A 13,361-nucleotide genomic window follows, 5' to 3' on the forward strand; every position below is an offset into this window, starting at 1 on the left:
TGTCTGTTTGCTGCTACTTTATTACAAAGACACCACTGAGAATAGCTAAGAGTATACTATTTGATCTTTAACAGGTTGACCAAGTGATTGCAGTTGGCTCCAATACATGAGATGCTTTCTGCAAATTATTGTTTCTGGTTATAAACCTTTATAATATCAAAGAATGAATTATGTATGTATTTCATGTTTTCTCTTCTGCTATCAGCCTTGATGTTCTCATTTTAAGTTTCACCCTAGCCTCCTAATAATGCAATATTGAGGCCATTCAGACACTAATTATGCCTCCGTGGCTTTTTTGAAATGACTAAATCAGCATCAGTTCTATAATTATCATTAGCAAGTTTGTATCAGGGGCTCACATCACTTGAACAGCTCAACTTAAATGATTTGTGAATGTACTCATCTGATACATTGAACAGTCTCTATAGAGACAAACAGGTGCTAGCACATTACTTTATGTAAAACAGAAACTCTGAACATGTATATTGTATGAAATATATTTTCGATTCAATATTAAAGCATTTTTTCATGGCTTGAAATATTAAACTATATAGAAACACCCAGGATACTTTGCTTTAACAGCTCAGTTGAGGTGAACAGTGTAAGGAAGCAGAAAACCATTACTCATACTTTAAGGCTAGACCCGATGTCTTCCTCATTTTCAGAATGTTCAAATAGGAATCTGGCAAGGATGATTGACAGGAAGAAGTTTCCAAAGGTAATTCCTCTGTATTTCCATTGTTTCTGTTCTTGAATTATTAATATTGCCAGTAGTCATTCGCCATGAAAACAAATCAAGGCATGTACGGTAAGCTCTTGCTTGAATGCAGCACTTTTATATGTTAAAAATAGTTATATAAGACCGGTCTTTTAATGTGATGAAATGGAAAACTGGTGGAGAAAATACAGCAAAGTGAGATTTCAATAAAAATATTATATCTTAATTCTGTCAGTAAATGGATAAATGCAGTCTGGAAAGAATAATACAGAGAGAAAGACAAAACAAAACAAAAGCCAGCCTTGAGTGAGGCAAGCACTGTTTCTTTGTATCACTCAGAAGAGAGGGAGCTTCACCTTAAACCGGGAAAACCTGATAAGAATTTCTGAAACTCCGTCGCTGTAGGAATGGTGAAACATACATCAAAAGCGACACCATTGTGTTTTCCAGTGAGAATCACACACGTGCATGTGCGTATACACACACGCACACACGTGTTTGTGTGTGTGTGTGTGTTTTTAACCAAGGTACAACAGATCCTTGTTTTGCAGAAGGAATAAAAAAAAAAAAAAACTTGTGCCATGCTGTAGTATTTTATGACCTACATTATTACCCTCTGGGTAGTGAAATGATGGTGCCAAACTAATTATTGCTTTGTCTAATTTTAAATCCAGGTCTATGGAGATTAACAGCTTGCACATTAATTCAAAGCACCAACAGCCCACCTAACCTAATGCTGTCTTAAATGAATTAAAAAGCCCGTTTAAGAAACTTTAATATACTCTAAATGAAGGAAATGTATGTCTGTGCTGTAGTCAGTGTTTCCAAACCAACCTCACTTTGCTCGCTTTGCTTAAGCGGACAGACACTGGGGAAGAACTCTCCTTCTGGTCGCCCATCACTTCCTCTAAGCTTAAAGCATGGAACTAAGCGTAAAGTGATGGGCAGGGAGGGAAGCAGAATAATGAGTAGGAAGACTACGTTCAGCTTTAAGGGGAAGAAAAGTTCAGTTGTAATATATTGTCCTGTTTTATATCTTTGACATTAAATAAATGTCTTTAAACACAGTGACATTTTGCACTCTTACAAAACAGATGTGGAGAATTGAACAATCAATACAAATATACCCTTTATTTTTTTTTAAAAAAAAAAAAAAGGCAAGGGAGCAAATCAGTGAACATTCCAGAAACATCGGCAATTTGAGGGACCAGCAAATGTTCAATGATTGCAATAGCTTTACCGCTGCTTTCCTCACTTCTGGTTCTGTAAGCTCCGTCTTCTCAAAGCGGGGCTAAATTCACATAAACCCCTTGCTTGCAAACCATCCAGGATTTCTTCGTGCCTACCTATTGAAATGCAGACTTCTTGCCTAGGACCCCCCTCCTGCTACTCCATAACCATCTCTCACTCCCACACACATTTGGCCCATGTGTCTCAGAGATACAGACAGACCAGAGTACCAGTTTCCAGCAAACACCCCACAACTTCTGTTTTCTGCTCATGGAGAAATAACTTCTTCCATCATGCAGTCATTCATTTTTCACAAACAGTTACAAGTTTCAGTGTTAATTGAGGCATTTGGTGAAGGACAGTGAAGAAGGATGCCTGCCTGCGCTCAGGAGGCTTACAACCTAATAGTAGAGTCAGACATAGAGGTGCTTTTGCACAGTTGTGAAGGGGCCTAAAGATACAGGTTTTCATGAGGACACAGAAGAATAGTTCCTAAATTAGAGGAGGTCCAGAATAAAACCCTAAAGCAAATTAGCCTACACAAAAGGAGGGGGGACTAGCCAAAGTATAAGACAGAAGGGCAAGGCAAACAGAGAGCAGAAACAGGATACTGTGTGCAAAACCATAGTAGTTTATGCTTTGGAAGATAAACGAGACCACTAAGTCCAGAGAAACTGTCCCCCTCCATGAACAGAAAGCAAAACAAAACTCTTTTTTTTCCCCTTCTGTGCAGAATCTTTTACAAATGCACCTCCAACATAAACTTTGAGCTATCTGACTTTAACCATAAAATATTAACTCAGTTTTCTTTAAATCTGCAATTTTTAAGCACAATATCTTTACCCACAGTAAATATTCAGTATTCACTTTTTGAATGAAATTGAGAACCATGAAAAGGCAGGCAGGCAGAAGTTACAATAAACCATATGGATACTATAAATATATGTGAATGAAAATCTGAAAAACATAGACTATCATGTATTGTCTGAAGAATACATCTCTGCATAGCTAAGGGAATATTTCAGATGACTATCACGCCAGCATGGGTTGGGTTAGTAAGGGGCTACGTGAAGCATCCTAGACCAGTTTGACAGTGTCTGCATTCACATGCAATTCTGAACAATTTCAGTAATTTTACTCAATAAGGTCAAGGTTTACACTTGCTTCTCATGGGAGGAGGGGGTTGTCTAAAAACTTTTGAATCACCTCAACTGAATTCAAGTAGAGATAATGATTCTTTAAATAATCTTCAATTTTAAAGATGCATTAAAATTATTCCATGACAATTTTCATTACTGGAATACTTAAAATCTAGATTGCCTTGATTTTAATCAGTGGCTACTAAATAGTTTAGAAGAAGAGATTAGTTTATTTTAATTATATATATATTAAACATAAGTTTCAGATTAAAATATAGTAGTTAAAATTAAATTGTGTACAGCATTTTATGAAAACTGTATACAGTAGCCTGCTGTGCTTGCATTTCTGTATAATATCCAATATTTGTGTTTTTCTTCCTGACCCCTGTACCAGAGGTCGTCTTGCTTTTTCCTCTCTGTGACAAGAACACCCATCCTATATTCTCCCTAGCTTAGATCTCCTTAGTCTAATGAGGGTCAGGGAACAGTCATCTGCAAAATCAAAATCAGTTACCGTCTTCATGATTGTCTTATTTTTCACTTTTGTTATTACTTATACTACCTTGAGGATGAGGAGGAAGGGAAATAGAACTCTTCTCAGCTTGAGAAACATACCCACATACACTCACATATATGTTCGGTCACATACTGATCCTCAGAGAGAACAATAGGCTCGCCACCTTCTGATTTTCTTAAAAAGCCATAGCCAGGATGTACCATGTAGAAACGCAACTTGTTCAAATACAAATCGTTTACGTTTTGATGTCTCTACGATTTACAAAGTGAAGATGGAACACTGTGGAGTGTCACAAGCACAACAGGAAGGATGTGTCAAGTTGGTTCTTCCTGAATTAACTGTTGCCTTGATTGGAAGCTCAATCTGTTTTAATGCTCAATTTCTAATCCTCATGTTTTGCAAGAAAAAGTTACGCAATACATATTGTCGAAAAGGAAATCGCTTGCAGCCAGACAAGACTTGCAAATTTTAATGATGAACGGGAATGGAATATGATGGCCACTCCAAAGCTATTTGTTCTTGGCATATAACTAAAGAGTGTTATAAAAAAATATAAACATGGCAGGCAAAGCCATAAAGCCTTTGTGAAAAACATTTTTTTTTAAAATTCCACATAAAGTAATTGGAGAAAAACAACTTTTGCTTATATATAAAAGTAAAACTTGGAAATCATTCAGTGCAAGCCCTCTGTGGATTTTTATTATATATATGGATCCATAATGTCTATGCTTTTATGTGAGACCTCTTTCCTCTGGGGTATATTAGACTTTGGACAATTTAAAACTTTGTAAATCCATGCAGTGCTCTGCTGAGCAGTTTTTCCTTTTTTGTAACTTTACAGTTAAATTATATTCGTTGGTAGGTTGAACAATGGATTTAATAATATTTCAATGAATACGTAAGGAAATTGAAGAAAGTGCTAGCTATTAGCTATTAATGAACTTTTGTTCATCATACTTTTCCCTTTCTCTCCTAAAAGCTAAGGACTATTTTGTTTTAGATTATGCTAGGGAATTACCTTAAGTCTGTCATCATAATGCAGGGTATGGTGATATATTTATGTATATATGTGTGTGTGTGTGTGTGTGTGTGTGTGTGTGTGTGTGTTTGTGTACTGATACATACATCAGTATTCTGAACTAGACCAGGATCTCTAATTTCAGTCTCAGGAATTTAATGTTGAAGGTAGATTAGTTCTTAGATTTTTTTTTTCCTTCAGCAGACAAGGACAGGGCAGTCCTGCCTGTCTGGCACAGAGACCATCTATATATGTGCTGGAGACTTCTGCGTGTCACCCCACAAATGGGTAATAAACGAAATTAAGAGTGATTTGAAGATTAAAAAAAAAGTCACCTGCACATTCTGCCACAGCGACCCACAGATACTCTGCTACACGTATTTCTTTGTGATGAAACCCAGTGAATAACTTTTCTCAGTATCGTTTTAAATGCTATCTTCTAAAATGTAAAGAGAATCACATCAGTGTTCTCTGCTGCCTCAGAATAAAGTTCTGCTTTCTTTCCAATCCTACCTTTAAAAATAAAGAAGTGCAGTCAGGTCAAAATCTATTCCAAATAAAAATCTCATCGCTTACAAATATGTTTTGGCACACCACTCTTTTGGCGTCAATTGTCATCTGTTCAGATTTAACCATTTAATTTTTTTTGATTGTGATAAACGCATCTATTGAGATGCAAGGAAATCTCAAATGAAGAATGGATTTAATTCCTGAGTATATATTTGGCCTTTTATGAGAGCAGCGATTTCGTCTATTAAAGCCCTAGCCGGGAAGCTGGCAGAGAAGCGGACACTTAGGAAGGGCATTCGCCCTAAACAAGTGCATTTTCAGCTCCAACCTTCAAAGGTAACATTTTCAGCTAGATGGCCTCCTGGTCGAACGCGTAATTTGCCTCTTTCATTCTTAGTTTAGTTGAAATATAGAGGACTGGCTGTCCACCAGGCCAAAGTATAAACTCACCATTTATCTATTAAAGTCATATTTAATGAAAATGAAGAGGAATTATTACCCAACTCTCTCTTTCTCTCATTACAATTCCTTAAGAACTTTCCCGGGCACATTATCTCGTAGACATCATGATCAAATGTTATTGTTTGCTTTATTATCTCAGTTGGATGGTTGGCTAGTCTAGGATGAAATAGGTTGAAGGCAATCCTCTCAGCCTAGAAGTCTGAATGAGGTTCCCATTCAAATGATCCTGATTGTTTGGGGGTGGGGCGGGGTGATTAGTAAACCAACTGAGCTTACACTGCATAGTAAGCGTCTGGATGCAGCACATTTACATCTAACAAGAGACCCCAGAAAACGTGTGTGTGTTTCTTAAACCTTATGTTGCGAACAAAAGGCTATCTCAGCCACAGACAATCAGCACGGCACTGCTCCCTGGGATGCGAGCCACACACTCAACTGCACATTTCATTCTTCCTCAGCTCCCAGCACCACAAAGCCCCGACTCTCTTCCTTCTCCTGGGTCCCCAGATTGCTCCATAGCGGGGGGCTGGGAAAGCTGAAGCCCCAGGTCTCTGCCTGTGCACCAGCCTCCCGCACCGAGGGCCCCCCGGGCGCTGCTCTCCCCTGCCCGAGCCGCCTGGGGGAGGTAGGGAGGGGAGCCGGGGAGCTCGAGAGGGGACCGCACACCTAGACACTTAGGGTTTTATTTATTCGCGGAAAGGCAGCTGCGGAGAAGTGGGTTCACGCTGATCTGCCTCCCCAACTTGCCTCTCCCTAGCCGATAAAGTCATTTTCGGGCTGGTGCTGGGGGCCTCGGGGACCAGGGCGCAGGGGGGGGGGGGGGTCCCGGCTCCGCGTCCCGTCCCGTGCGCGCCGCGGCGGGGGAGGGCTGGCCCGGTGGCAGCGGTGGCCGGAGGGTCTGGGAGGGGCCCTCGGGGGCGCGCGATCGCGCGTGGACACCCAGGCCCGCTTCCCCCGGGGGCATCTCTCCCCCGCGCGCGGGCTGGGCCAGGCTCCGCGTCCCCGAGCGCCGGCATGACCTCGGGGCCCCCTCCGGGCCGCGGGAGCGCGGTTGTGAAGCTGGGCGGCCGCCGAGGCCCGGGCCGTGTAACATGACCCGGCGGCCGGCCATTGCGCCCTCCCTGCCCGCCCGCGGCCGGGCGCAGCTCGCCGCTCCCGCCTCCGCTCCCCCTGCAGCCCCGGCCCGCGCCGCCGCTCCCTCCCGGGGCTCCCGGGCCGCCGCGCTCCAACGCCCGCCTCTCGCCACTGCCTCCCGACGCCCGGCCGCGCGGCCGCCTGCGTCTCTTTCTCCCTCTCTCCTTTGAAAACTGATCTTTGGCTCTTAGTGTGAAAGTGATTTGAATTTGGCTCGGCGGCGCTCTGCGCCTGCGCTCAGCCTCTGGCATGCTGGCTCCTTCCAAGCAGCTGTTTTGGGTTTGAAATTCCAACATGGCAGAGGCTGCAGTCCGTCTTCCCTTCAAAAACTTGGAATGATTTCAAATCATAGGCACCTTCACTTAACCCTAGCTTCCATTCATCAGCAAACACATCGGATCGATGCTACGCTAACCTATCGGGAGCTCGCTCCGCGCGTCCAGGTAAGGGGAGCTTCGTAGTTTTCTACCATCTGTTTAATTTTTTTTTGTTTTGTTTTATTTGTAAAGAATATAGATAGATCCAAGACCTGTAGTGAGAAGAGGTCCCTGAGTTGTGCCGTAAACAGTAAATTTAATTTGCATTCGTTTCTATTCTGTACGCCAACCTGCTGTCTAATTTCTCCGTACAAAGTAGCCCTGAAACATTACGATGCATATTTCTGCAGCTTAATCATTGTAACAATAGTATGGGATTAAGAGTTCGTGACTGCAAGAACCTCGCTTTTCGCGATATTGGGCTTACTTACTACTATCTTTTTACTTCAAAAAAAAAAAAAATACAAAAATAAGAGAGCGGAGCCATAGGGTGGGGCTAGACTTTCTTCGGGAACTAACTTCTAAGTAAATACGAAGTGTAAATAAGAATCTTGCACACACATAAAAAGTTGAGGTTAAATTACAATCTCGTGGCAGGGGGATCGAGAAAAATGTCAGAGGATCGGTTGCAGAAAAATGTAAGCACATCATCCGGGAGGGGTACAGCGTGGTGGGCGTATTGTTGGCAAGGAACGGGAGAGAAAGATGTATAATTTAATGGTATATACAATCCACTGATCCTATTACCGTCCTCCCCGGAGCTCTTGTTAGTTTCAATGGGAGTGAGTGAAATTGACATGGACTTGCATTCCTGGTCATGTGCTTTTTTTTTTTTTTCCTTTCTTTCTTCTCTTGTGATCTGAGATCCCCTTTTTGTTGATGTTGCTTTCCCCCTTAATTATATGCATGTAGGTTAAATGAATACCTGACGAAAGGGCCCACGTTTCAAGGCAGTGACATTTGATAGCTGAGAGGAAAAGTGGCTTTAATGAAAAGCAACCTTTGGAATTCCTGCTTGTGAGAAAATCCAATTCAGCTTTTTGTGCTACCAGCAAGAAATGATCAGTAGCACCAGTGTTTATGGTATGTCAGTTTTGGAATTTACTTCCTTTGCTTTTAAATAGGGAAGACGAATTAAAAGAGCATGATAAAAATCATTGGCGTCTGCTTTGGGAATCAGATGCTCACAATGTACAGTTCTTTATCAATATGTTTATTTTCATCTGTCACTATGCTTTTCTTGCATTTGCCATCACTTGTTTATGTATTTTAGTTTTGATTAATCCATGACTTGCGGGCAGGACACTTTTCACTGGTTTTAGCTTTAATCTTGAAGTTGCATGTTTCTAGTTATGCTCTCTATAGGGCTGAAGTCAAATGGTATGCAAATTAGTTTAACTCAGGGTGGGATTTTTTTGTTGTTGTTGTTTGGGTGGGGGGCAGCTGGATGGAGAACGTGGGAGTGTGGGGCAAAGATTGCTAACTAATGTGTATATATATATATATAATGTACACACACAGGACTGGATGGAATTTTCTTTTTCTTTTTTTCTCAACCTATGAATGGAATTTGACTGTCTGCTCTCTCTTGCTTGCACTTTATGGAATAATTGGTTCTTCTGTGTGGACCCCCCCCCCCTTAATCGGGCGAGTGAGTGAGTGAAGGTGTATCTTTTAAATGAAAATAAGATATGTAAGTGCATATTTCTTATTATCCCTGTCCTTAATGTCTTATAAGAAACAGTGGCAGTTTTTTTTCTCCTTTTGCCATTGACTTGTCTGTCTGTCAGCGCTTTTTACTTTTAACCTGTGACAGAATTAAATACTCAGGCACTGAACTGACTTTATATGAAATCACTCTTTTCTCTGTCTTTAATTAAAAAAAAAAAGTCAGTTAAATGGAGTGAGGGGGGTTTTCAATAGCTCTCGTGGCTGTGCTGTGTGTACACTTCGCGATAATCAATTGCAACTAAAAGAGGACAGCAACCACAAAAAGATGGGAAAGTATTTTCCATGGCCAAAGGATATGTGCACTTTAAACTGTTTTTCTTTTTGTTGTTGTTGTTACATTTTCCCCATGCTATAGATTTCTCTTCAGAAGAATGAAAGGAGGGACAGAAATGAAAAAAAAAAAGAAAAAGAAAAAGAAAAAGAAATAAGAGAGGGCAAAGCTGCCAGGCATCTGTAGTGTGGCCCTGGTCAGTGCTTTCCTCATAGCACAGATGAGAATACTAGGGAAGGGACTTCAGGACTCCGCGTGCGACAGCCACTTCTACCTGGGCTCTGCTGACTATAGGACTAAACACACACCACCACACTTGCAGAATAGGAAGGATTTGATTGGATTTTTGCATTTGGAACTTGTTGACTTTGAATCGATCAATAAGAAGACTGTTTATTTTAGATGCACATAATTTGCCCTGAGAAATGTTTTAAGGAGGAGAAAGAGCACAGCTTTTTTTTTTTTTTTTTTTCTCTTTCCCCTGGAGCTGTTGGAGCGAATGGGATTGCCAGATGGGCGATTTCCCTCTGTGATGTTAAAGCTGTAATATATATTCAGAGCAGATTGGGCTGCTGCCTGTGATCAGGAGGGATATTACATTTATAAATTTTAAATCGGAGCTCGGACAATGTGCTGAGAGCAGAAATTGGATGGTTTGACTGTTCACCGTAATGATACTTAAACATGGTTTCTGGATAGTAGTAGTACTCATAGTACTCATTACTGCAATAATAAGTAAAAACACGCACAGGCAACAATACCATTGAAGGCATGTAACAGCAAATTTTAGTATGTAAATTGCTCTGAGACTACACGTTGCTTACTATTAAGTAATACTCAGATAATTTATTTCTCTGTGTGTTTAAATGCCGGATGTGAAAATGATGTTCAGAAGTCTTGTTATCACTCACTGGAATCTGGTAGTGTGTGTGTGTACATATATATGCATATATACGCACACATGTGTATAGAAAGTGACCACATGTATCTAGGCATGAAAGGGTACCAGTGGCTTCTATTTTCTCTCACTATGATTGTTTTTTTTTAGATTTTGTTTATCTCAAATGTGTGGCCTAAAGGAACCAGAGCTACAAACCTGAAAGGCTACGAAGTGGGCAAGTGCCCACACTCAGCAGCTCTGCTGTTGCAAATTAAAAGTGTGTTGTGGTCAGGAAATGAAAGCTACAATGTGTCTTTTGAACAAGTCGTTTATCAAGAGAAACATCTATCAGGGACTGCCTTGTCACATTGATCCTCTGAAAGTTAGGTCTGAGGTGGAAGCTTCTTTGATGCTTTTGATCCTAAATTTAATACAACGGGGAGAGGGGGGAAAAAGATATTTGGACCAATATAGATTTTTTTAAAAAAATTGTTTCCTGAAACTAGCAACATTTATTTGTTAGCACCTTACTATGTGTGAAGTTTACTAGCCATCACAGTTGGGAAAGGCTTCAGGGGGAAATCCCAGGCTTTAGAAATTGATGGTGTTCAACCACATATTTATAATACTTTCAGTTATGAGCAGCTTCTTGATGAATATGGGCATTTGAAAAGAGATTTTTTTGTTTTATAAGGGAAATTATTTTGAAAGAGTGTTTGGAATAATATTGAGAGTCAGCAGTTTTCATTCTTTTAAATATTGAGTTCTTTCTTCTCTTTATTCTTTTGCTCCTGTTGGGGGTTCTAATTGTAATTGTGACTAATTGAATTTTATTTGGCCAAGCACTCATTTTTATTTCCTTTTAAACTCTGTCCTCAAACATGCTTGCCTGTACCATTGCTATTGTTTAACAATTTTGAATATAGTTGGTTATCAATATAAACTATACAGACTTACGAGTCTTTTGAAGTTTCAAATAGGGGTAACACATTAAGCATGGTACATTTTCCTGAATACAGTGCATGCATTATTCAAAATTTAAAAACATTGTTAAAACTATGACCTAGTCCCCCCCCCCCCAAAAAAAAGAAACATTTTGTAAAGCAGCTGAAAAGCAGTTTGCTTTATTTTGGGAAGCAAAGATAGGAAAGTATTTCTTTGAGATAGAGTTTTTGGATACCTGCCTTACAGTGCTGGTGGTCACTTGTTCTTTCATGTACTCTATTAAATAAGCAGGCGAGAGTGTGGTGGGAGTTTTGAGGAGTGTAATACTTGCTAATTAATCATGTCTGCAATGAAAGAATCATAGCAGGGCCTTACAATCTCGTTGTTTGCCTGGAAGAGGGTGAGACATTTGTTTGGAAGCTGGACATGTGAGTAGACTCGCTTTGCTTTGCTCTTCTCCTAAACAGGGAGTTTTTTGGGGGTCTTTTGGAATTATTTCAAGAAACATTAACAAAATATATTTTCTTCTTTCACTGAATGTGCAGGGATTTCTTAAGCAGCATCTAACCCTTCTGAGCACAAACAGGAATTCTCTCTTTCGAGCTTTCTTTTCTCAAGTTGTATTTAAGACTGCTGCAGTTGAGCTTCTAGCAGAGAATCTTTCTCGTCGTTGCTGTTCCTGTTTTCACCGTGAGGAACTTTGGAAAGCATTTTGTAGGCTGCTGCTTCTGATAGACACGCGGGAGAGCAGAAATTTCATTAATTATCTTCAGCGAATACAAGCATGTGGGCAGAGCACAAGAGCAGAGCTTCTGCAGGAGTCCACAGAGACAATCTGCGGTACTCTCTGCTCTTTCTAACACTTTAGAAATTCAGCCTCCTGAAAGAAGTGCCTCATTTCCTTCCTGGTAAATTGTTTGGTGCCTCCCCCCCCCCAACCCCAGCTCCAGGCGGTCAGGCTTAGGTGTGACTCTCTTGCACAGGTTATAGAGAGAAGATACAGAAAGTTTGCAGTGGTTTTCAGGATTGTCATTTCCAGGTGAAGGTGGGCTCTCTGAACTCCCGTTTCTTTCAGGGTTTTTGGAAGCCTAATGATTGCCTAATTAAGTAGTCAGTTTTAATCATCCCAAATCAGCAGAATTATTAAGTGTATTTGAAACAATTGCAGGCTTTTTTTTTTTTTTTTTGTCTGTTTGTTTGGAACTTTCTAGTTGTTCTCAGAGCCTTGCTTTTACAGGAATGTCTGCAGCTTTTATCTTTGATCAATAAATTCCCTTGCCTGAATTCCGAATATTACTTTCTAAAGCGCCACAGGCATTGTTTTGGAGATAATACATTTAATCGCTAAGAATTTAAATTGATTTATGTATTTTTGATAACAAAAATTGTTGCAGACATTTGTGGATATGTTGGCTGTTGCTGGTGGAGAGGCATTTTTTTTAAATCACCATATCAGCTGCTGTTTGAGTTATCGATAAATTAGAATAAGCAAATAGAACAGAAGAACGTGCAGTTAAAATGTCGCATGATTCTTTTTATAGGGATATATAGGAACTAATATTCTAGTGTCATTTGAACGTAACTATTTCTTCAGGTAGTACTGGAATGACTGCGGTTCAAAAATTGACAACTTATGAACTCACAGGCATATACTTTTTTTTGGAAAAAATGCAAATAAATGGCATCCTCAGCAGATATTTTCATGGTTAGAATTTTATCACAGTCTTCTTTTTTTTTCTAATTTCATTTAAAATTTATTTTTTAACTTTTTTTTTTTTAATTCAAATGTCCGGTAGAAAATTCAAGCATAGACTCTGACAGGAAGGCTGACTGCTAATCTTGGTTTTGCTGTTGCCATTTAAATGACTGTACGTTGTTTGCTAAAAGAAATGTAGTGCAGATTAAGAATGAACAAAAAGTGAAACTCTGGAGCTGGCGAAGCCTGGAGGAGATGGATGGTACTTGTAGTTTAAAGCTAATTGAAGGCAGGGGGGTGTGCCAGCTTCGTGAGCTAAAACCACAGGTATCTGCCCAGCCCTGGCACGCCCCTTGGGTACCTGTTGACTGGTGGTCACTCAGATTGAGGAGGCAGAACAGATTAGGTGATGCGAAGCCATGAAAACACCAGATTTCCTCTGGCTCTCTGTGAATAATATTTTCGTATTTCGCGCAACAAACCTGCTCGTTGTCCCGTGGCTAAAGTAGTGACACTCTGTCGCTCATGGCGTGTGGTTGACTGTTCAAGAGCTGCTCTCAGCCGCTCCAAGGGCGGATTTCAGTTCCTGTGGATTCATGTCACATGGTGGATAAATGGCTCTGTTTGCTGGCCCGTGTTTTAGCATTTGTGCTATCTCTTCTGCTAATCATATTTTAAAACTGATACCGCTTTAAAGTAAAATGCATGATTTATTATACGAAGACCCAAGGTTAGCCTCTTTTTATTGATTTTGGTTTGGGGGAAAAAATGTCTTTTTTAGAAAAAAATTTAA

At 40.3% G+C, this 13,361-nt stretch overlaps 1 protein-coding gene across 2 annotated transcripts in view; it reads left to right on the plus strand.

Annotated features, from left to right (window-relative positions):
* Positions 1-6,667: 6,667 nt before the first annotated feature.
* Positions 6,668-13,361, plus strand: part of Fign (fidgetin, microtubule severing factor) — a 121,390-nt gene continuing 114,696 nt past the window's right edge. Inside the window, exons 1-2 of one of the 2 annotated variants that reach the window (XM_050123130.1) lie at positions 6,668-7,171; positions 7,958-8,128. In XM_050123130.1, coding sequence (XP_049979087.1) covers positions 8,104-8,128 — 25 coding nt within the window. In that variant the 5' untranslated portion in view covers positions 6,668-7,171; positions 7,958-8,103. The remainder of the gene's footprint in view (positions 7,172-7,957; positions 8,129-13,361) is intronic. The other variant, XM_050123138.1, reaches the window with a different exon arrangement.

The sequence above is a fragment of the Alexandromys fortis genome, unplaced genomic scaffold, assembly GCF_014885135.2.
Source record: "Alexandromys fortis isolate MF-2015 unplaced genomic scaffold, M_Fortis_MF-2015_v1.1 scaffold_8_9099976_23576923, whole genome shotgun sequence".
Taxonomy (NCBI): Eukaryota; Metazoa; Chordata; class Mammalia; order Rodentia; family Cricetidae; genus Alexandromys; species Alexandromys fortis.